At 45.5% G+C, this 24,851-nt stretch overlaps 2 protein-coding genes across 2 annotated transcripts in view; one reads left to right on the top strand and one right to left on the bottom strand.

The window, feature by feature from the left end:
* Window positions 1-2,206, top strand: part of LOC121837170 (solute carrier family 13 member 2-like) — a 29,991-nt gene extending 27,785 nt beyond the window's left edge. The window contains exon 5 of the mRNA XM_042292700.1: window positions 1,989-2,206. Within this exon, the coding sequence (XP_042148634.1) occupies window positions 1,989-2,141 (153 nt within the window). The 3' untranslated portion in view covers window positions 2,142-2,206. The remainder of the gene's footprint in view (window positions 1-1,988) is intronic.
* Window positions 2,207-14,628: 12,422 nt separating this feature from the next.
* Window positions 14,629-23,750, bottom strand: LOC115308251 (mitochondrial amidoxime reducing component 2). The gene is made up of 8 exons (XM_040216180.2): window positions 23,598-23,750; window positions 21,181-21,436; window positions 20,068-20,244; window positions 18,775-18,922; window positions 17,538-17,690; window positions 16,583-16,644; window positions 16,359-16,427; window positions 14,629-15,702 (listed from the first exon to the last, which is right to left on the bottom strand). Exons 2-8 carry the CDS (start codon window positions 21,405-21,407, stop codon window positions 15,558-15,560), a joined length of 981 nt encoding a protein of 326 aa, XP_040072114.1. The 5' UTR covers window positions 21,408-21,436; window positions 23,598-23,750; the 3' UTR covers window positions 14,629-15,557.
* Window positions 23,751-24,851: the final 1,101 nt, after the last annotated feature.

The raw sequence follows: 24,851 nt of genomic DNA, 5'->3' as shown, positions 1-24,851 counted from the left end.
ACAAGACTTTCAACCCATAATACACTGGTGATTAAAAAATAAGCACCGAAAAACATGCACCGATTTTCGCTCAAAAATAAACACCGGAAAAAACATACCGTAATCATTACCCATGTCACCTTTTTGGGTGATATGTGAATTTCCAGAAGAACAGCGAGTTATCACCCTCCCCTAGGAATACCCTGACTACAGAGCAGGCGACCCGTTTTTCCCCGCGTTAGATTGCGGTGACCACGAACCGTACGGAGGTCACAGGACGTCCGTGAAAAATAAAAAGGAGGAAAACCACGATCTACTCTGTGCACGCTTCATCCCCGATTTCCATGACCCCAAGGCCGAAGGACGTTTGTGTGAAGGATAACAATAAAATAAAACTTTGCGTAAAAAAAAGGCCCGTTTTTAAAAGAAAAAAAAAGTAGAAACAAGCACAACGCGTTGACGGACCGCGAGGTTGTGGAACACCTCGCGGTCCGCTTGCCACAGGACGGTTGTCTTCGACCCATAGCTCCAAGGTGAATTTGCCACTTGCGAAAACACGGAGACCTACCCAGCGAGAACCAGGAAAGCAAGACACGCACACTGACGCCTCGGCGTGCAGAATGAAACAGGATACGGGCGCGGAATACGGCCGCGGAAGAACACCTCGCACAGTGCCGATCCGGCCGATCTCCGAACGGACGATTTCGCATTTCGTGGACAGCGAGCGCCACCGCACGGGAGAGAGAGGTACCTTAAAAACGACGAAAACAAGTACCGACACCTTGGTTTTTTATATTTGCTGTAGTAACGGAACAAATCGACTTGCATGAATAATTTGAATATTATTCGATTCCGTAATAAATTTAGAAGACATTAAGCGCAATACTTCTTATGTTTGAATTTAGATAATTTTGTAAATTCGCTCCGAACGCAAGAGTGCCGAATTAGCCGATTTTGACCATTTTCATGATTTTTTAAAGAATATAATTAAATTTATGATGAAACATTTGTTGCGCTTAGTGTCTCGATAATGACTCAATGTCTTTAAAGCCGAAATTTTCAAGAAGTTCCGCGCAGCCGTTATTATGTGAGAATTTTTTTAATTTGGTGAAAAACCTCATGTATTCTCTACGGGGCTCTGAGGTGCGCCCCCTCTTAAGTTAGTTGGTTTTGGAGCAGACGACTCTTGGCCGACAGACGACAGCTTGTTCCTCCGAACCTGGATGGATGAATGGATGTTAATGGCGACACCCTTTGTGCGGGCGGTAGCTTGCGCCACCTAGCCTAAGTCTAAAAAGTGAAAGCCGTTTACAACTCCTTGTAACGCCGAATTAGAGCGCAGCTCTTGAGGAGGAGGATGGAAGAGTACTGAGGGGAGGCTATACCCCTCCTCCCTCTTCCTTACCTCGTCATCCTACCTGCTACTCCGCCACGGGGACCACGTGACCCCCCCCCCCTGAGGTCACGTGATTTCACGGAAGTCAGGTGACCTCACGGTTACGCCGACGCCGACGGCGACACCGCTCAAGGCGGTGTCGACGGCGACACTTTAATGTGACACATACGCTCCCGTGACGTGTTCTCACGTGCCTCGCTCCGACGTTCTTATTGGGTCGCGGTGGCCGTAGCGTCCACAGTTCGCGAAGTATAGCAGTTAGTCGCCAGCATGACACTTATTTGATGTCATCAAGAGGAAATCGAGGCACCACTTTTGAGGACGCGCTAAAAGCACCAGTCGGAAACGCAATCCAGACTCCATACTTATTTGGACCCTCAGATGATCTTTACGGCGTTACGAGCTGTTGGGACCAATCAAACAGCGTCAGAAGCGCACCAACGTGGTGTTCTTCGCGTTTCTGCACGTGCTCTATCATCGCTGATTCAGTAATCTACATGAAAAGCCCAGTGACTTGCGCTTTTGGCACTGTTTGATTGATCCCATCAGCTAACGTCGGCTGCGTTGTGATTTAAGGTGACACGAAGTATAGACCTCGCAATCTCTTACGCAGATGATGGCCGGTCTGAGCACCAAAGTAGCCTCGATCACAGCTATTTTGATCGGCGTCAACACCGTGGGCTACTACCTATTCGACTGGAGAAGTCCCCCGCCATGGTTGCCCAGCCACAACGAGTCCAGCACCCGCGCCCCACTGCCCCTGTGAGAGGCTCGTTCCCGTCCACGGTCACCCCCAGTGTCATCGCCATGCCTCGTTTCAGCCACCTTGGGTGTTCGTCGTCTGCTAACCACAGCGACTGCGACCTGACGCGTTCGTTTAAGAATTTCACATAACACAATCCTACCACAAGGCACAATTTAGGCGCATTATCATACTCTGAAGTCACATCATATAAATATGTACAATAGATATATGGTTCCTTTTCAACTCTTATGCTTTGTTTCCCATTATTAAGTCTGTGCGCAGCCTACTCAAGAGCTAACATTGTTTTCGTCATGTTTCTGTACACGTTGTATTATCGCTTAACCAATCACATACAGGGAATGCCCAGTGACTTACACATTTTGACACTTTGATTAAACATATCAGCGTGGCAATCACGTTCCCTAGTTCTGGGGTGATAGACTTTAACATAAGGATTGCCGCAAACATTTCTCTTTGACGAAATAATACTGCTAAGGTTTAATGACGCTCATATCTGACAAAATTTGGATCCCTTGGGCATCCCCAACCTGGCCACGTTCTGCTGTTCCACGTTCATCACCCACATGACAGCCATTTTGATAGGCGCCGCGGCGCAACCCCCTTTGGGCGGCGGAGAAAAGCTCACAGGAGAAAAGCTCACCGTAAAACCGGCAGGTGCGGAGGAAAGCTTTTCTCCGTGATTCACCCCCTTTAGGCCGTGAAACTTGCGGATAGGAGACATTCCGAAGAACACATAAAACCGATAAACAACGGAAACAAGTAATTTGTGGATACACAGATATCATAAAGCCTGGCAATATATATGTCGTGGCGACAAATTGAACGTATATTTGCACCCTGTGACCATGCACACGTGCGTACACTTCCGTCTTTCTGCCCAGGCGATTTATTCGGAGCAAATAAACTGGTTTGGCACAATACTTGACCTCAGCGTGTGCCACTTGACTGATGTTCGCAATCTTCAGCAGCGTCTTGGCTTTGACGACCGCCTGTCTGGACCGATAGCAACAAGAAAACATCCCCCGAGATAATCCACACAAAAAGGTTCTTTAACACGCGCACTTTATGTAGCGGTTACAATCGCCTCTTGATGGTTCATCCTCAGCTTTATCTATTTGAGATAGTGGAAACCGTTCAACTGCCACCTAAGGGGGCACAAGGAAGGTTATTTCGGGATCTCCGAGTCTCGCTTTTGCCGACGATAGCCCTCTAGGAGAGTAGCGCAGGCCAACTGAACTTTGACGTCACACCACTTCAGTGGCGATGCTCTCGGCACTGCGCAGAAGCTAAGTCTTATGCAAATCTTAATTTCTACGCACGGGTCATTCCATGCCAAAGGAGACGCGGCAATCTTTTTTTTAGCTGGGCTACGTGCGAAAAAAATAATTTAGATAAAGAAGCCTCTGAACCCCTAAAAAATATTTTTGTCTCTAAAAAAAAAAAAAAAAAAAAAAAAAAAAACACTTATTTTTGCTTATAGCATGCTCTAAATTTCTGGAATTTGCGTAAAATCTGTGCGGTAAAAAAAAAAAAAAAAAAAAAAAAAAAGAAGTGAAAAAACGGTTGCATATGTGTGAACAAAGATTGAAAGACGCTATTTTGAGTCTAAACAGGAGCTCCAAAAAAAAAAAAAAAAATTTATGAATTTGATAACTTGGAATTGGGTGTTAGCTACAATACCGTTTTTGTTTGTTCTCATAGAACAAATAATTGAATTGCACGTGCTAAATTTTCAAAGCCTCGTTTTGTTGCGTTTTAGTTAAATGACAGCGTTTTAATTAAATGCGAAAACTGATCAATGAATATCTAAGAAACTAGTACCTTTTCGGAAATTCTGTAAATTGGTCAAGCCTCTGATAGGAGTTGGCGTGAATACTGGAATTGCAACATCAGCCACGACACCATTATTTAAGAAACACGAAACCATTATTTAAGAAATTAATCGACAAAGTTGTTTAATACACCGACTTACCATGACTGTAATGACCTCATCCGATTTCCGCCGGGCCTGACACTCAGATGGCGAAGACGAAAGCCGTGTAGCTCCCTCCTCTTATCAAGCACACTTCCTCTAAAAATACTAGTGAGTTCAGTATTCGAGACACGTTCTGATCCGCTCCAGTGTATTCCGGAGCCTAAAATACTGCACATCTCAGGGGTGTGAGGCGTTCGCCGTAAAGCGTGAAACGCATTTTTCCAGTATTACACTACTTTGGTAGCACTACATGTTCTATCAAAATGCATTTAAGTTCAATGGAGAAGCGACATCACCGTTACCGTTTGGCATCAATGAAGAGCGATCCGGTCTGAATTGTTTTAGAGCGCATCTCTTAGGCGCCCGTTTCCGCGTATAGCGGCGTCGCCGTCGTCGTCGGCGTAACCGCGAAGCTGAAATTAGGGGGGAAATGAAATGGTGTTAAGGTCACAAGACGTCAATTTTCCCGCTAAATCTAGCGGAGTAACTGAATTGTTCTTGAATGACGTGACATTCAGTCATGTGACCAGTGATTTCCATACGCATTCCCTAGAAGGTGTACAGCCCCCTTTGTTTTTCTGAGGGCACCCCCTTAGTTCGCAACGACTTCTCTATTTTTAATGCCCCCCCCCCCCTAAAAATTTACACCCCCCCTAATTTGGATTACTGGGAAACCCCTGCACGTGACGTCATTTTCCCCGCTAAATTTATCGGAAAAACTGAATTGCTGTTGAGGCCAAGTGGCGTCAATTTTCCAGCTAAATTTAGCGGGGAAATTGTGGAAGGAGGAGGAGGAGGATGTGAGGGAACGCAGGAGGAGGAGGAGGAGGGGGGAGGAGAGGAGGTAGAGCAGAAGAGGAGGGGAGGAGGATGGAGAGGAGTAGACAAGGAGGGGAGGGTACGGAGGAGGAGGAGCGGCATCCCCTCCCCTCTGTGAACTTCCCTCCTCCTCCTCGAAAGCTGCGCCCTAATTTCGCATTACAGAGATTTGTAAACGTCTCATTTTTTATATCTGGACAGACGACAGACGAGGCCGACGCGCCGTATGCATTCCCAAACTCGAGACCATGCAGGCCTGCTTTCGTCGGCAGTTACCTGGTCAAAAGAAGAGTAAAATTAAGACGTTAGTATCATTACGTAATGTAAAGAGGACACGAACGCATGAAAGTTAGAATAACGTCCACTTCAACTCAATAAGACGTGTTTTCAGGAGAGCGTTGCAGACCCAGGTGGCGGCGTCTCACCCCGTTGACGCCTCGTTGTCGAACGCCAGCGTGCGTCGCCTACAAAGCAGGCGCCTAAAAACAATTTAAAAGCTAATTAAAATTATTGGCAACGAAGTATTTTTTTAATTTTTCGATATGTTGAAGAGACGAGGTGGATTTAACTTTTGGCTATTTTGATAGTTCCGAGCACCGCTGCCTCAGTTTGCTTTTTTCGGCTCTCAATATGGCCGTTTCTGCATAAACTGGGGCTTTTTGTGAATTGAGTAGAACAACAATACGAGGCTTCTAAACTTTAATACAGGCAAATCAACAATTTGTATTTTGAAAACACACGCACACACACACAAAAAAAATAATAATAAGTATTGTTATTTTGTTGACACCAAGTTGACTAAAAAATATTGAAATCTCATGAAGTCCTTTACATTTTGAGCTTCTAGTTGGGTTCAAAATGGTGTCTTTCAATGTTTGTATTTTAGTGTAAGATAGGGCATATTAATAAGTTATTGGGCGGCCGCCTAAATTTGTGTGGCACTGGACTGTATTTTTTTCAATGTTTTTTTTTTTAACTACAGGGGTTTTATAAAAATTCCAGAAATTTACAACATAATACCAGCAAAAATTAATAGAAACAAAACCAAAAAAAATTTGCATAAATATACTCTGCTCGGAGATCAAAAGCTTTTTTATCCAAATTATTATTATTATTATTTTTTTTTAATATTTTGCAGACATGAAAAAATTGCCGCGTCTCTTTTGGCATGGCATATTGCCCACACCCGATGTGGGAAAACAGGGGTTTGTTTGTAACCTCTCTTCGAGGGGCCCTGCAAAACGTTTGTGGTCATTTCTTTTTTTAATTTGCATCGCGTTCGCTCGAACTAGTGTGTGGGACTCTGGCAACACACAACACACAACAACAGGAAGCAGTCGGATGTATTATGCACATAATGAGTGAAAGAAGGTCAGACTTTTGAGTGCCTTAGTTGTTGATGACTTCATTGGTCTGAACCAGTAGAGAACCGATCGAAACAACAAGAGCGTGCAACAACCATGCTAACATCCAGTTAGGAAGATGTGAACGCCCCACCGATTTACGGGTGTTCCAAGCAAAACTATGAGTGAATCACGCGCTTGAAAGGATTAAAAGGGGTCACTTGCACCCATGCAGCTAGTCCTAACTCTAGAATTTTATATCGTCATTACTTGACGCCCTAGACCAAGGGTGCACGACCATTTCCTCTTCTATTCTCACAAAGCCTAATAGTTCGATGACGGAGTCATATAAAGTTCTGGTCGCAGATTTGGAGCGCGAGGACCTGGTAGCGCAGAGCATTTCTGGGGGACCTGAACGTCAGCGCACAGCTTTTGCAGCGGCAAAGACCCGAAATATGGCTTTTAAACCCGACGAGAGAAGAAGCGGTAGCGCGAGGAACGCGAGGAGCACGAGCGGACATTCCATCGCTTGGGAAAAGTCTGTTTCGGCGTCTCGCCGCAGCGGGGCGCCAGTCACGTGACTTTCCTCTCATCCATTGTCTGCCGCTCTACTTTTTCAATTTCAGCGGCCGTTTCTCGTGGCGATCTGCCAGGCTTTGTGAATATAGAGGAGGCTATGGAAGGCCCGCGGGCCGCATGCGGCCCGCACGCCGTTTTTTTAGCGGCCCGCAGCCCGGCTCAGCGCAGTAAGTTGCTTATACTATGCCGTTGAATCCACCGAGCGCCCACTCCGCTTGGCAAGCGGCCGTGAAACCCTCTGAACTACGATTCCTCAGTTCAAATTTTCGCGTCCACTAATTCCGCTGACAGCAATAAACCAGCGTGTACAGTCATCCTTGTCCATGGTGTGGTTCTGTCTCAACGTGTCTGTACACGGGACGCGAACACTTCTTGCTCTCTCTTAACAGATCCCCTTCTCTCTTTCACCATGGAGGCTATCAACCCTCTCCCTTCCCGCTGATATAGTTTCGGGGAGAAAATTGGCTTATGGAAGGAATCATATGTTTGTCTTTCTAGGCTTAGGCTAGGTGGCGCAAGCTACCGCCCGTTACAACACTCTCAAGAAAAAGGGTGTATCGTTACACCCTTTGTCCCATATAATACACCCCAAAACTTTATTTAGACGCACTGAGCCCTATAGTTGAACAGATGGCCCCAAATTTTACGAGGGGGTTGATAACGGTGCGATATAACTTTTTGAATAGCTAAAGTACGTATCAAAGACCAGATAAATAAAACACCGAGTTTTTACAATAAGGCCAAGAAAACTCCGATTATTTTTTTTTTTGTAGATAGTAAAACGTACATTAGCTATTTTATTCAGTTGTACCACACGGCTATCAAGCCCCTCGTAAAATTTCGGGCCGTCTGTTCGACTGTAGGGCGCTGTACGTCTAATTGAAGTTTTGGGGTGTATTATATGGGACAAAGGGTGTACAGATACACCCTTTTACACCCTTTTTTTCTTGAGAGTGAAAGGGTATAGACATTAACATCTATCCATCCATCCACATGAACAATGCCTATTTAATGCAAAAGGGAAAAATACCAGAAGGGTTCCTGCGTTCGTTGAAAGAAGCTTGATGCTCGTGAAACATGAGTGCCCTTCCAAGAGGAAAATCGACCAGGAGGGCCGGAAGTTCAATCACGAGTGAACACACAGCCTGGTACAGGTACTTCTTCATTGAGAATGCACAGAAGTTCACCTGCCTTGAGTGTCGCCACACCCTCGCCGTGCCTAAAGAGTACAACGTCCGTCGCCACTACGGGACCAAACACACCCGCGACTTCAGCGCCCTTTCGGATTCTGAGAGGCTAACGAAATCCGAGAACTTAAAGCGGAAGTTATTTACTGAGCAACAAATCTTCACAAAAGCAAAAAAACGCGTCTGAAGTAGCTACGAGGACTTCGTTTCGGATATCTCAACAAACAGCTCGTTCAGGAGGTCCATCTACTGATGGTGACGGTAACGGCTGGTTGCTTCTGAAGAAATGAGCCCGGACAAGAAATCGGGCTTCCAAAATCTGAGCTTATCAAGAATAGCCGTACAACGACGTGTGTACGATATAGCAGACGACCTTTCAAAACAGCTGGAGAAGAGTTGCGGTCACTTTGTGTACTATACTCTCTTGCTTTGGATGGGATCATAGATATGAAGGATACTGCTGAACTGCTTGCTTTTATCCGTGGTGTCAATAAAACTTCAAGGTAACTCAGGAACTGGCAGTGCTTTGCTCAATGCAAGGACGGACTACTGGAGATACGCAAGGAAAAGTCGTCGAGAAGCTCAAGGTATATATTGTGAGAAAAACGTGCAGGTGTCTGCACAGTGACAGCCTCATCTATGATTGGGAAAAGAAATGGAGCCGTTGCTTTACTACAAACGTAAAGTGGCGTGGAACTGAAGCAATATCACTGCATACTGAACCAAAAAGCGGTTTGTGCCAAGGTGATGAAGTTCGAACATGTGATGAGAATTGTGACGTCGGTCGTCAACTTTATACGTGCTCGGGGATTGAAGCACGAAACGTTCCAAGAGTACCCGAAAGAAATGGAGAACAAACACATTAACATTCTGTACCACATCGAAGTTCGCTGGCTGAGCCGTGGGAATGTTGTGAGTCGTTTTGTCGCTCTCAAGGACGACATCATCGCTTTCTTGGGCGAAGGAGGGAAACAAATACCAGAGCTGGAAGACGAGCAGTGGTTATGGGACTTGGCATTCCTCACAAATATTTCAAGCAACCTAAATGCGCTCAACACAGCTCACCAAGGAAAAGACAATCTAATTTCGGACATGGTGATCACAAAGTTCGCATTCCAAAAAAAGTTGCGCCTGTTCACATCGCAGCTTCAAACTGTAAATTTAGCACAGTTTAAAACGTATCAGAAACTTTTTCTCAACGGTGAAAACCAGAAGTCGGTGTCTGCGACGAACGCACCACGCGCTGAAAACCTTTTCTCCGAGTTCCAGCAACGATTCAAGGCTATTAGCCCCGAGAGCGAACACAAGCGTCGCTGCGGTCGCCGCGCCCTGATTGGGTGAGGTGTACCGTGGCGTCAGGGGGAGGACTCCGCTCCGCGATCTCGCATCGGCTCGCCAGGCTCGCTTCCCAGCACCGGTTTCCTGGTTTGGCGTTGCGTGCCGAAAGCTCTTCGAGGAGCTGGACTTCGTTTACCCGGTGTACAAGACGTTGAGATAGGCCGATATTGACGCGCTTCCGTACGTTTTATAAGCCTGCTTGTCCATTTACCTTTAAAATTGCGTTACAAATCCCGAAAGCTATCGGCGGCACAAGCTCTCGCGTTTTGTGTGTTGTCCTCTTCTTTGTCCATCGTCTCCGGTTTTCAAAAATGTGTAACATCAACCAGCTCGCCGGCCTACTTACTTTATCTTCTATCGGCGGAGGCAATTCCGCCGATGAACATCCCCGTCCGTCCACACGACACAAGGCAATCTTGCAAGGGGTCGGTGAAGCGGTGGCGCGAGTGTTTTAGACGCTGGAATTCTGTTCCTTGCATGTTCATCATTTAGGGCGATATAACATCCCGCTTTCTAGGCATTTAAAGTGGCATTTATATCATGGGCCTTTGGGTGGCCGTCAAATTAGCTCGCGACCCCGACTCTGCGCTGCCACTCTGCATGCGCTGGTTCTCAGATGTTTTAAAGGCACTGCGTCTGATGATCTTGGAAGCGCATGTGAAACAGGGTTCTTTTACATAAATGTAGCTTCTTCGTGAATTAATTATATAGTTTATACACGTATGCAGGCATATTTCTTTGAAGATGTACAATTTCTGGAAATTAGTTTGTATGCAGCAAAAACGGCCGAATTGCCCCCAGTTGCCTATATGATATGTATTAAACTCCCCAAAAGATGCACAGCAATAGTGCCGTAATTTGGAATGTTTATACTTTTTCTTGACATTCTTTATTCCAGCCTTAGGTATTCGGAGTCTGAATTGTCATTCCCAATTAAAAGAGACACTGCTGCAGGTCCCCAAAAGCTTCCTCAGCCTCCAAACTCCCTACAGCTGGACTCTCTGACAACAGAGGAAAACAGGAGTAAAAGTAAGCATTCAAACGTCTGTCCAGTGGTAGATGCAGCACTACTAGCAGAAAATGTGGAACCTGTGAAGCGCGACAGTCTGCGTGAGAAAAGCTTCGGGTATTTTAGCTTCAGGACAATTCGATTTAAGTAAAATCTCAATTTTAGGGCTTAAGGGACTAATAACGAGCCACCTTCGCTTACGTTTGTTATATGTTACTTGAGGGTTTATATAAACAAGTCCACAGATACCACCCGTGTAGTCCATTGAAACACTATCCGAATCCAGCAAAGGTCAAATGTGAGCAATGCATATAATAAATGTTCCTTGTTTGTTTAATTTGCCCCTGTATTTGGGCTATCTTACTTGTGATTCTCTCCTCATGGCCCAGACTGTATTTAACGTGTTGCTCGAGCAGCTTGCAACTTTTCTGCTTCGGTGATCTTTTTAAAAAATAGAGATACAAAAAAAAAAATAGTATACATAACCTGCCAATTCATTCAGACCATCAGCAGCCTTTATTCTGCGAGATGTAAATCTATAGTGATGCTCCTGCAATTGTGGCCATATTTCTTCATTTTCATATACCAGCTGTGATTCATGCGTTGCCTGCCCTGTCAACCATGCTTAAAATGTTGGTTGAAGTTTCGCCTGTAGCTACAGGCCATACCTCAATAAAGGCACATATAAAAATTTACACTTCCTACGAAAAACACGCCAAAAAAATATTAAATAGAAACGAGCACGCCGTCAGCTAGCGTCGTCACAGCCTCCACGGGGCGAGCGGGGCGAGTCGGGGAAACATTCTCTCCTCGCCGTGACGTCACCCCGGTTCGCCGTAAGGGGGCGCCACGCGAACTTCTCGGGGCTAATACGCGATCCTTTTCTGCGTCCTCGGAGGACTCCCACACTCCCAGAAAAGGGTGTATTCGTACACCCTTTTTCCCGTATTTAAGATACCCCAAAACTTCAGTTCGACATTCAGCACACTGATGTCGATCTGACGGTACTAACTTTCACGAGAGGTTTGATAGCCGCGTGGTTCAACTTATTAAAACAGCTAATGTACGTGTTACTGACTAAAACAAAAATAATAATGATCGGGGTTTTCTTGACTGCAAAATCTCAGTGTTTTTTTTTTTTTTTTTTTTTTTTTGTGGTCTTTGATACGTACTTCAGCTATCTAATAAGTTACATCGCACCGTTTTCAAGCCCCTCGTAAAATTTGGGGCCGTCTGTTCGATTACAGTGCGCTGTGCGTCGAACTGAAGCTTTGGGGTGCATTATATGAAACAAAAAGGGTGTGAAAAAACACCTTTTTTTAATTTTTTTTGACGATGCCACTGCAGCTCATCGACCTCCAATGTTCACCAGCGCTAAAGACTACGCATCGCGATTCTCAGTTGCTCGAGTATAAAAATCTGGTCAAGAACATGTACGGAAACCTGGCATAGACCACGCCTTGAAACTGACGTCACTTTTCGGGAGCACATATCTGTATGACCAGACCTTCTCACTGATGATTCAGCAAGAACCGCCTTCGATCTGCCATGACGGACATGACAATGCGAAATGTGCTAAAGGCGGCAACGAGTGCGATAACACCTCATTCCCCCCAGTCTCAGCTGAGACGCTGTTTCTAGCAAGCCGGCCCTAATATTGGAAGCCTGACAGCAGCCAAAGTGTGCACAAATGCGATTCGCGCAGTTTTCAATAAGCTTAATTTTGGCCCGCCCAATGCTTTAGTTGTGCACCCCCCCCCCCCCCCCCCCCCCCCCCACCAATGTCGTTACTGAACGCTCGTGTTTGGCACTGATATGCACGCCCTTCGAAGCAGCATTTGGTTTTCTTCCGTCCCTTTCTAATTGAAACATTACTCTCGTAGCGTGGAGAGTTTTACCCTTCCGAATTTATCTCTTGTCCTTGCTCATAAAGATCAGGGAATTCCAGGCGCAAAGAAGCCTGTAAAGGGTTTTGAATGGAAACAGCTCTGAAAATATATTGATAAAAGGTATTTAAGGCTGGCTGGTTGATGAGCGTCTTGGTTTAAAACAGCGCAACAAGACAAGGACAATGTAATCACGAGACAGACGACGGCACTGACATCAACTGAAAGTTTATTTCCACTACTCCCAATATGCCTGTATAAACACATAGGCAACCGCCAAATAAGCGTTTACCTTAGGACTTTGGTTTGAGCTAGTTGGTTCATGATGATTTAAAAGGTTGAAAGCGCTGGCTGTTGCCCATGTGTATACATATATTGGGAGCGGTGTATATTTGGCTGTTGCCGAGGTGTATATATACTAAGAGCGGTGGAAATTAACTTGCAGTCCGTCTCGTCTTTACTTCGTCCTTGTTTTGTCGCGCTGTTTTATACCGAGACGCTGAAAGTAGAGTTATTTTAACACCTAAATGAACTCTTTGCAGTTCAAAGCATATACTAAAAAAAAAAAAAGAGACGGAAATCGACAAATTATTGCAATTTTTTCCCAAAGAAAAATTTTCGGGAAACGATTGCCGCACGAGGAAAGTTAGCGCAAAAGAAATCGCAGATTTCCCAGGCACGGCGTTCACCGTATCAATGAAAACTCTGGGCATTCAAAGAAAAAGCACTCCCGAAAAACACGTCAAATGTACTCAGTTCTTTCCGCGGTAAATATAGGGAGTTCTCGTAGATCGTTTCCGCTGTCCCGCAACGCTCCCCCGCAACCGGCTATACGAGATCCGGGACTTTGCAGGCAAGGCTAGTGCTTCTCGTGCGCAGTAGTGGCGTCCTCGGTCCGAAGAGCGTTACGGAGGTGGGAAAACAGACTGAAAACTCCCTAATAGGGAGTTTCAGTAGACCGTTTCCGCAGCCCGCTAAGCACGCGCATAGCGCTCCGCAATTTACCACAAGACCTTGAACTATGCAGACAAGGCTGGCGGCGCGCATGCGCAGCTGCGGCGTTTCATTTACGAATACCGTAGCGGAGGAGAAAAACGATCAACTGAAACTCCCTAATATATGAAACATACCTTAGCCGTTCCGTACGTTTAAAAAAATGAGAAGAAATCTGCTTTGCGTTAAAAAAGCAAAAAAAAAAAAAAAAAGAAACGAGACTTTACATTGCAAGTTATTTTGCTTCAGGAGCCTCAAGACCGCAACGTTACCGAATTAGCGGCGATGAGGCCAAGAATGGACCCTTTTCAAAGGTCCGCCAAGCAACATTGGCGGTCGCCATTTTTTCGAAACGAAGCGCGTGATTGGGTCCGAGTACTCGCCGATTGCTGACGCAGCGCTCGTTTCCGATGCGGGCTGATCCGAGTTCACGCAGAACGCTGACGCACTCCTAGAGTTTCCGTGCTCCGAGTATGAGCAAGCAATGGCGGACAGGCGTTGGCGCGGACTTTTGGAAAGGGTCTGTTGCGGTGTATGGAGTCAAACCACCATACTCAATCAATTGCTAGTAGTTCGCCGATAACTACTAAGCAGTTTGTTTTTTAATGCGAAGCATTCTTTAGCTACCTCTATCGCGATCTATCTAGTCTCGTAATAAAAGTTCGAAGAAATACTTTAGAGCATTAGGAAAAGCCTCGACACTTCAACACAGGAAGTTCATACGCCGTCCACCCAAGTGGCACCTGATCTGAAGAATAGCTCAAGCTGCGGGCGGCGGGAAAGGAGGGCACAAGGAAGATTGGCTCGAACTGAATAAGGCGAAGATCGAACTTTGCACAACAGGCAAAGCTTTTTCTCCTCTGTAAACGCCACGCCCTGTCTCCTGGTGACGTCGCAAATCTTCATACGCGATGCTTCGCATATCGTAGACAACAAGCGTTATGGTTTCTAAAATATTTTTTTTTCATTGTTCGAATGACTTTTTTTTTACCTAGTATTGACCTCTATTATACCTTCTGCGAGCGATTCACGCGCCCTGTCCAGTTGCAGAGTTCAAGCCGTGGAAGTGCACCTTACCAGTACCAATGCAACCTACAATTTTCAAGTCACAGCGATCAACTATGGTTGCGATGCTGAGGAATTCGTAGCTTAGTCGATTATCTGAACGTCAGCTGCGCTCCGAGATTCTGTCATAGGTTCCTCCAACCAACTTCGACTAAGCATTGACCGTCTTCGTGATTTTTGCGGCAGAGGCCAGTCAGACGTACTGGAAATACGACCGATAGTTGACCCACTCTAACCAGCACCGAATCGCTGTCGGTCCATGAAAAAGGTTGCAGATCACTGAAACACACAAATGCAGATTCACAAATACAATACTTTATTGGTTCTTCTAAAAAAGAACAATATTTTAGGAGAGCTGCGGATAATGTATACATGCGAAAAATGGTCAAAGAGAAAAGGCCATGCGTGAAAGACAATTGAGTTACCCCTCCAACAAATGCCAAAGTGAACATTTCTAAACTGACGAAAAAAAAAAAAAAGACAGCATAATTTGTTTTTTCGTTCTTCATTTTAACAATTCTAAACTGGCACCGTTCACGTGTTAGCTCTACTATAACATTCATTAATCAAACCACTACATATTGACAGCGTACTAACGTACTAAAGAACTCAGTGCCAACCATGTGAACTAAATTACAGCATAACTTGTACCCCAGTATATTCAGAGATCGGATAACAATCACTTTAATAGTACGAGGTGTGAGAAAAAAGATATGGCTTTGTTCTTCACCTGGCATAGATTAATGGCATAACACAAAAAGCTGAAACTTCACTTGACAGTTAGCTGAAAGCTGAAACTTCACCTGAGGATAAAGTTTTGAGCACTAATGTTCATGGGATAAAAACGTTGGAAGCGATGGTTGAAACCATTTAGACGTAAATTTGACGTCCCACGAAGATAACGAGCGACTACTCCCGACGGAAATATCATTAAACAAAGCGCTTTCACTTTTTGATAGGAGCAGCGCAAAGTAAAAAGTTTTGCATCAAAAAATATACAGTATCCAGAGATAGGAAGAATAACCCTCAGGCAAAGTTCGACTTACTGCTGCGATGTGTAGTCTAACTGCACTCCTAGTTTAACTCTACCCTCGGGAACAAAAGTTTGTGCGAGAAGGCAGCGAATTTCTCACGTGATTAAAAGTGAATCATGTGTGCTCAGGGAATGAAACTTCGGTGTGAACACAGCCCGGGTAAAGGTCGAAAGATGGCGCAGGCAGTCTCACAAAAGGGGCTTGGCGGAGGAAACTGCGTAGACGTCATCACCCACACTGACGTGGCCATCCTTCAGCAAGAACTGGCGCACGCCGAACAGCGGGTGCAGCTTGTACTTTTTCTTCCCAATGTCGGACCTGTCTAACCGGTAACTAAAAAAAAAAGAAAAAAAAAAGAAGAAAACGTTGGTCATTGTTATGAAATACTTGCATCCTCTGAAGTGCTGAGGGCACGAGCTCGACTCTGAAGCTCTTTCCTTCCATGAGCGCTCCCCTTAAGCGTATCTTAAAGCCCCTCAGCCACGCTTCGACCAGCATAGCCAACGTTAGGCGTAGTATGATATGGCAAGTTGCGAGCATACAAAGCACTTTTTGATTAACGAAAAAGACCAGAGTTTACAAAATCACAATCCAGCGTGCGAAATTTACAGTCCAGCTCCAGCATGCACATGTTCGCTGCTCCAGAAAGTGAACGAAGCACGCTCCACAAGCACCAACGCTGAAAATGGCATGGACAGAAGCCCATTTCTGGAATGGTCCATTTTTTTGTTGCAACACAAGATCTGCATTAGGCGCTCTACAGCGCGAGCTTTCTGCCATGCGACAACACTTCGGCGCACGCTCAAGCAAAGCACGACGGAAGGCTCAAAAGAGTGCGTGCTAGCGGCGGTAGGTAGTCCTCGAGGTCTTATGCTACGAGAGTATAAAGCTACCAAAATGATTATAACAAAGTTTCTTTCTCTCTGCCTGAGACATAACCTTTGTTATTATCAATAATGTTATGATAAGCAAAAATGTTTTCTCCTTACGTTCTGAGTGTTTTCAGCGGCTCTCGGAGCTGGATGCCGGTGTCCGGGTTGACTGTTGTCAGGATGCATCTGTGTCAACACAATTGTCATGTTAGCGCCTAAGCTAAAATTGCTCTAAGCTTTGGGATCACGTGCTGCCAGTCGAGTAACAACAGCTCGTAAAACTAGACTTCTTTCTTGATGCGAATAATACAAAGCGGCAAGTTCTATTATCGTATACTTGCCTAGTGCAACGTTCGAGGAATGATATTTCAGCATCTCCAAGCTTGATGCGGGTCCAGTGGTCCTGCAAAAAATTAAACCAAAAACAGTCGTAAGAAAACAACTCACAAATAAGCTGACATAACATGTCAACAGTGCCACAGATTGATTGCGTCGACAGGATATCTCGGACAAGAGTATAATACCCTGCTTTCTGAGCGTGTACCCTAGCTGGTTCATCTTAAAACAATTCAAATCACCCTTTCACCTAACTACCTTCTTAAAATTTCACAGCGATTCCAGTTTTCCAGGGTGTGAACGCCAATTGAATGAAAAAGCCCTTCTCAGGGATTATTTTTGTAAAGTTAAGGTAACTCTTATATAAAATGTTCTGCGCACCCAAATCTCCGGCATCCGCGTCTAAAAAAAAGAAGAACGATTGCTAAAAGAAAAATAAAAGAGCACGAGATTAATACTCCAGCCCCAAGGCAAAATTTAAGGTCATTTCCATCAAAAGTGATCGCCCAATCAGCTTGCGATCCTCACTACAAGCGTCGCACGTGCACCGCACTGAATTAAAAGTGGCGCGTTCAGATTGGCCGATCACTTAATGTCACTCGATGGAAATGAGAAAAAAACTTACCATGTGGTGCCGCCCTAATATATTTCGCCCATAGATTTTTCGCTATTCACTCGTGAACGGGCTCCTGGCATATATCTTCGTTTTAAGCACCTGTTATCTTAAAGCTGGAGTAATCTTATTTTGAGTCGTATATATTGTTAATTTTTTGGGCCCTTTTGCTAGTTCCCCATCCCCCCCCCCCCCTTCCCCCCTCCTCCCAGTGGTGTGGGTATTCTCAACAAATAAATGACTGAAAATAAAAAAAATAAAAAAAATAAAGTTAAAAATACCGACAGATGACTACAGAAGCTGAAGGGGAAAAAAATTGAGTACCGTAAAATTCTAACATAACGAACCTCGGCAAAAGCGTCGCAGCCTTCGACGAGAAAATTGGGTCGAAAGTTGCGCTCCGTGATTTCCACACCGTCGCCTTCCGGTTTCCTGGAGTTGAGGTCCTTCAGGGACTCGACCGAGCACACGTGGAAACTCGCCGAGTCTTGAAAGGCCACCTAGAAAGGAACATGCAGAACATTCCTATAATCGCCTTCTCCCAGCCGCCGCCCTGTCTACTGGGCTGTGGGATATGCGCTCTGAACATGCGCAGTTTAGCGCTCTTCGGCGACACCGCCACGGGCATGCGTCCACCACCCAGTGACTCGGCGGCCATTTTTTCAGCCGGACGTGACAAGAGCTATATATTCTGTTTCACTCTTAGTCCGACCGCAGCCCAAACTACGATCCGATTGAGCCAATCGAAGCAGCGCATCGCCCAAAAGTGCATGCATCTTCACACGGCGCCCGTCGTCTTTATGCGGTTGCTATTCCCGGCGAACCCAATCACACACGGTGAATGCCGAATGGATGGATTCTAACGGCTTGTACTCTTTATAACAGGCGGTAGCTTGCGCCACCTTGCCTAGCTTAATTGCCCCATAATCCTTTTTTGTTTCTCTTTTGTGAGCGTGTTTGTTTTAACCGTCGATAGCAAACAGACAAAGACGACGAGCGCCATGACAATACACTTTGGCGCTGCTTGAATGGCTCCAACGGTAGATAGTGATCAATGGATTCGGAATGAACTTTTAGGATGTATACACTGTATCGTGGCAAGTTTCGTCAGTTTGCCTGGTCGCGGTCCTTGGTTGTGACATACTTGATTCCCCTAAATGACCGAACAATGACTAAACTATAAAGATTGGGGCAATCTGCCCCAATGTTTATAGTTTTAACTTCCAATATGCCATGCGAAAAATCCCCCGAAAGATAAAAAAAAGGAAAAGAAAGAAGACATTTCGGTTATTGTGCAAAAAGCGCAGAAATCCGCACAAAACCAGTTAAAACTTTTCATGTACATTTTAGTAGTTCGTTTAGGTAGATAGATGTTGAAATTTTGCAAGTTCAGTACCAGCTACCAATCTGCACTTTTGGTGAAAATTGTTAGCCTTTTACATGCGTGCACCGCTTTTTCCGGCTCATTTTGCCCGGTATCCGTAAGTTTATGCTACCCTGTATTCTGCATCACACGATAGACGTAGCGAACACGTACATTCGAAAGAAGGGGCAAAAAAATGCGAAAGAAACGTAGTCGCTTACTGGCATTGCGCCGCGCGCTCCACGTGCAATGTTTTCGTCGTCCTGCAAAATGCGGACCAGGCGAATGTCGTCTTGCTTCAGGAACTGTCGAAACCACTTCGTCCCCTCTGGCGAAACTTGGACAGCCTTGTACTCGTTGCCCCTGACCCTGATGGAAGATTCGTGAAAAAAACGACTTGGTCTCTTTGCCACGCAGTTTACTTTCGTAAACTGCGATGGCAGATTACGAAAGTACACAACTGGAGAAAGTACACAATTGGAAGTCAAGATATGTGCCGTCCGGGTAGTTGCTTGAGTTGCGTCATTGTATTTCATATGTTTTTCAGATATTTCTATAACGACTTTCTATTTGTTTTTATGACAATGGCTGTCTTGTTATTTATTCTCCCCGTGACTTGTTTGTAATGTTACTTCCGCTGTATGAACTGCAGGGGGCAGAGGCGCTGTCAGGCATCATGCCTTTATCTCTGCCCCCTCTGCGGATAAATGAAATTCCCAAAACGAATAAATAAAAAAAGATCATGTAAGGCCATCTTGGAAATAGAAACATGTTTTTATCTTTTTTTTTTTATAAATGCGTACGTAATACATATTTTAGCACGTACGTCATTGGGGCACAATGAAAGTTTCGGATGAACAACATGAGCATAGAAGGAGCGTGAGTATTGCTGGTAGAAAAAAAAAAAAAAAAAACTTAGGAAGGTGTAATGCAATTTGCATTTTTCGTCAACGCATCGTGGGGAAACCTGAACCGAGTGAAGAAAATACGGTGAACTGAGAGTTTTCACAAATGTCCAATTATGTGAGTTTACTAGATTACGTTTACTACAACGGTCGACATTCCCCACAGCATTTTACCCCTTTCCAAAAAAAAAAAAAAAAAAAAAAAAACTATTAGGGAGAAACAACAAAAAAATCACTGGATATCTAAGCAGTTTTTTGCGACTTTGGGCATGAACACCCACGGGAGACGTAATATATTGCGTGGATTACTCATTACAGTTATCTCAACTTGCTAGCCTAGTCCACTACGGTTTCTCACAATTCTCACGAGTGTTGCTTTTTGGTTTTGCCTCCGTTTCTGCAGAGCAGTGTAACCAGAGGCTAGAACCTTGTTATAAGACCAGAACTTTTGCATCAGTTCCCCATACTTCTTTTTTTCAGAAATAGATACTAGATAAATAAACTACATAACCGCGTGATTCCGAATTTAACGCTATGTTACTTATCAAAGGAATGTGGCATAAAATAGTAAAAAAAATCTTCTTTAAGGCAAGAAATAACTTTGCTTACTTCACCATAAACGATGGTTTTGAAGACGCGTCCGGATCAACGGCGTCGACAACCAAGGGCTCCATCGCATCCGCTGTCAAAGTCAGCTTGCCATCCTTGTACGTCATCTGAACCAGGGCGAGCGAAGGCTCTTCTCGCTGAGACACAAAATAGTCCCCCTTCACGAGCATCATGGTCCTGCGGAATACAAAAGACAAGACACAGCAAATCTATTTAATTATTCCTACATTTATTCAGCACACCCCCCCATGCTTCAAGGCATTACGCGGGGATAAAACCAACGCAGAATCATCATCCGAACAAATGAAGACCGAAAGTACCGTGCACTAAAGATATTAATTTGCGACCGAACATAAACTCTGGAGGAACACTAAACCATTGATCTTTTTTTGTGATATCACATGTCTAGGTTTATCCATATAACACAGCGCGCTCTGTCTCACCTTTAGGTCCCACAGGCCTCGAGCGCTGTCGTGAGTTTTCTTAGCGTGCATCGGGTGACTATGTGCTTTCGGTTAGTCGATGGTTTATTTAATATCCAACAACATCGTACGTGTCAAAATCGCACATCGATATCGAAGGTTCTCTCTCAATATCAGACAGCATGCAGCAACTGACTCGCCAGAACCGGAAGAAACTGCGTCAAGACAAGTGCATCCGTGGAGTGTCTGCCTTCGCGTCACTTCCGCCGCTTAAGGTCGAATCAGACGGACAACGGCAACAAAATAAGAGGCCGACAACTTCGGTATGGTTGTCTCGTTTCTTGTCCCTCCACACGCCAGTTTCAGTTCATCGAGCGTAGCTCCAGGTGTATACAAACATCCTGATTTGCAACCAGGGCCGACTTGCTAGAATTTTAGCTAGAATCAGCGTCTTTAGCTTCGAATGCGTGAAAGAAAGCCCGCGAAACCTGGGGCGCCTGAGCGCTTGAGGTTCGACTCCACGTGCCACTCAGGTCGTGCGTTAACTTTGACCCTGCTTTCTTTCACACAGTCTCAGCTCAGACGCTGATTCCAGCAGGCTGGCCCTGGCGTCAAGCGTCGGATCCTAGCACACTTAGTAAAAACAGAAACAACAGACATCCAAGCATCGGAAGACATCCGGCGTACTTACCTGTCCTTGAGAAGATCGTAGACGGGACCCTCGACAGTGCAGTGTGCTGTCGTAATTTCCAGGCCCATGATGGACTTGATTGGATAGATGAAGATCCTCTTGACCTTGGCCACCTTGAGGTACTTGGCGGACCTGTTCTTCAGCCACCACAGCGTCGCCCCGACGGTGCCCACAACCAGGGTTGCTGTCAGGGCCAGCACACCGATCTGAGGGCTCGCCGCGGTCATGTTAAGACGCCGGTCTGTTTCTGCCTAAGCTGCAAGCGAGGTATACAAGACAATAAACACGCCGAAGACACTTCAGACTACATACGTGCAGGAACGCGAAAGCATTGTAGTCCCGCGGGTGAAATGATTTCGAGCAATGTTTTTACACGTATTAAAGTTGTTTCTGCAGGTATTGTATTCTGTGCATGTGTATTCAGTGCACACGGCGCTCCGGCGGTGACATCACGCTCCCTCCCTGCGCAGGCGCGGCGCCCCCGCAGTCTTCACGGCTCCCGTGACGAAGCATCTGCGTTGCTGTGCTTTTCTTTGTGATTTATTTCTGAGGCGCGTCCGCTTTTACCTTGAGCGCAGCGTTACCACTCTCGACTTTTTTCAGAATTATACCGATTTTTCTTTCTTTCTTTCTTGCCTACACGTATGGGCATATAAGGCTTGAGTCTTAAAACAAATAAATAAATAATCACAATATATTTATTTCTAGAGAGTTCTTCAGGTCGGGGCACGGGTCTGTCAACACCAGCTAAGGCTTGTGGGACAGCGCCTTACAATGTCATCACAGTGGCCCCACACAAACGTTTGAATCTCATCATGCATTATCCGCACTGCGCTGCGATAAATGATTAACACACAACACACCCACAGTTACGATGTTTAATTAAGACCTTGCATCATTTTTTTTAAGTCCAAATAATAAAAACACTACTACCTGTAATACAAATATTACCACTACTATTGCTACTACTACTAATAATGATAAAACGAATAAAAATATTATTAGCTTTTTTTGTCCTTCAAAAAAGGAGGATGGCAGGACTAAAAGGTGCTTCGCAGTTTGACGAGGTCCTGACGCCCGACATATGCTTTGGTGGAACGGCAGCATCATACATTAAAGAGAAAAAAAAAAAACGCTAAAGCAAAAACACCACCACTCACGTGTATGTAGTCTTGATACTATACATACATGTCGGTAAACGGTTGGTACGAAAAAAAAAACCGTCTAATACATTTGAGAGAAACGTTGAAAAATTAGGTATAATGGGTGCTAAATAAATTAATGTTCCTTTTATGTTCCCGGCCCACATGCGTGAGTCGCAGTATCCTTTAAATGAAATAATTACATATATAACGTTCGGTCCATTTTCCCAAAGGATATTCACACGCTTACCTTCCAATTCATAAATTAAAGATTGCAAATACTATTTTAGTGTTGATACCCCACGTTTCGCCGTGACGAGTGCCATACTTTCGATACAACTTTGTCAAGCGTGACAATTACGCACATGTGCGGAAGCGGGGGTTGGTTTCACATTTTACTGTAGGGATGTGCGAAAATCGAATAGCGTAGTGGCATCTCCAGCTTCAACAATGTGAACACAATCGACATGTCGTGGCTTTCTCTCGCATCTGTGGAGGCTACCGACGACGCAGCCTTATTCGACTCGAGCCACCCTCCGCACACCCCTACATCTTAGCAAGGACGCTCTGCGCTTCTTGAGAAACGAGGACGAGCAAGTGCGCATTTGGAGATTAAACTTGTTGCGAGTCTGGGCGCTTCGTAAACACGGAATAAAATATGACAAACCAGGCGGGGGAAAAAAAAAGAAGAAAAAGAAACGTTGAAAATGTCTTCGTTTAGCTTACTAGGCTCGTTCGATAAACCTGCACTTCCTGCACCGGTGCAGAAAAGTGTAGGGCGGCGTACTTCCAGTCGTATCTCAATACACATACCGGAAGTACAGTGCCCTACACTTTTCTGCACCGGTGGAGGAGGTGCATGAAAATCGAACGAGCCTACTGTAGTGCTTCTGCGTTTCCTCCTCTTTGCACGCCATTTGACCGTTCACTGGTAAACGCGTCGAATGTCATGCACCCCCGACACGCGGTTAAAAGATACCCCTGGATCTGGGGCGGTAACGTATCAAAACTAGTGTCGCGTACGCCACCTACTGCAAAAGTCAATAACACACACACGCGTACACACACACACACACACGCACACGCACACGCACACACACGCGCGCGCACGCACGCACACGCACACGCACGCACACGCACGCACGCACGCACGCACGCACGCACGCACACGCACACGCACACGCACACGCGCACGCGCACACACACACACACACTTACTTGTTTAAACAAAAAACGGGCACCTAACGAATAAGTTGCGAGTATCGGAAGACTCACCCGTTCAAGTTGGAGCAGATGGTATCCGTACTACAACGTCCGTGACTAAACGCGCCGAGCGAACGAAGTCGGCTACCCGCTAGAGCGGAAAACAGACGACTGGACGCGAAAGAAAAAAAAAATTGCGGCGGCGATAGCAGTACCGGCGTCTCTGAAAGAGGCGGTGCTAAGAGATCGTTAAAGTGCCAACGTAAAAAAAAAAAAAGAAGAAGAAAAAAAATATCGAATACGCGTCTCGTTGCTTAGGCAAGGAGGTCGCGAGTTGGCAGAAGGTAACGGTAGCGCGTGGGTACGCGACAAAGCGACGTGCGTGTGGCGAGACTACTGTGCCAACTGTGCTATCGTTTCACCGTAAATCAAAGCGCAGCCGACGCTGGGAGTGATGGGGCCAATCAAACGCCGCCGAAAGCGGAATGTCACTGCGCTCTCCGTCCGTATGTTATCAATAACAGGATGAACCAAACATGCGCCGTGACTTTTAACTTTTCATGTGTGCGTCTGTGCGCGTTCTAACTTTTGACTGTGCTCTGACTTTTACGGTGAAACGTAGATAGTATCGTAGCGAGACCCTCTTTCAGGTTCCAGGGGCCGAAGGACTCGTCAAATACAAAGTCGGGGCCGAACTTCACGACGCGCGCCCCTGATTGGACTCTCGCGACGATGACTCCGATCGGCGCGCTCTGCGAACTTGCGGCTCCAGCTTAGTGCCTGACCCCTAATTTTCCTCGTAAACTACGGGACACTGTATGCGGGGACAAGACGGTTACCGCCTAAGCTGTTGTTCTAGATGAGCACATTCCGCCGCACTGGCAATTATGGTGGCAGATCATCAGATAGGAGAAACAGGAAAAACCGGCGATCGCTTGTTCGCAGCAATTATGTCGAACGCTCTGAGCCTGCAAACCCGCTTACCTCGCCGCGGGGAAAAAAAAAAAAAAAAAAAAAAAAAAAAAATAAACCGTGAACTATAAAATAAAAAGAGGAAAACGCCGTTTTTTTTAGTGATCAGCTGTTTTTGCATCACGTATTGGCGACGTGCGCGAACAAAAGCGCGGCTGTGGTTGGCCCTCCGCACTGACAAAACGGTCACTAAATTTTTTTTTGTAAATTATTTTTTTATTGTGACACCTCCCTTCAGCTTTGATCGACGGAGCTAAAAGTAAAGTGAGACTGTCAACATTGATGGTATTGGTTTAAAAACGCGATCACGCCAAGCCGTTCTTTTTACATACACCATCGAGCACGTTGTTGGCA

The sequence above is a fragment of the Ixodes scapularis genome, unplaced genomic scaffold, assembly GCF_016920785.2.
Source record: "Ixodes scapularis isolate PalLabHiFi unplaced genomic scaffold, ASM1692078v2 PGA_scaffold3__209_contigs__length_174095766, whole genome shotgun sequence".
NCBI lineage: Eukaryota > Metazoa > Arthropoda > Arachnida > Ixodida > Ixodidae > Ixodes > Ixodes scapularis.
This window is presented reverse-complemented; position numbering and strand designations above follow the sequence as displayed.

Excerpts from the sequence above, each read along its gene's own strand:
- LOC115308251 (XM_040216180.2), bottom strand. The coding sequence starts at position 21,407 with ATGACCGCGGCGAGCCCTCAGATCGGTGTGCTGGCCCTGACAGCAACC. Across the intron at positions 16,428-16,582 it reads TTCCTCGAACGTTGCACTAG|ATGCATCCTGACAACAGTCA; the intron begins GCAAGTATACGA and ends GTGTTGACACAG. Across the intron at positions 15,703-16,358 it reads CCGCTGAAAACACTCAGAAC|TTACCGGTTAGACAGGTCCG; the intron begins GTAAGGAGAAAA and ends TTTTTTTTTTAG.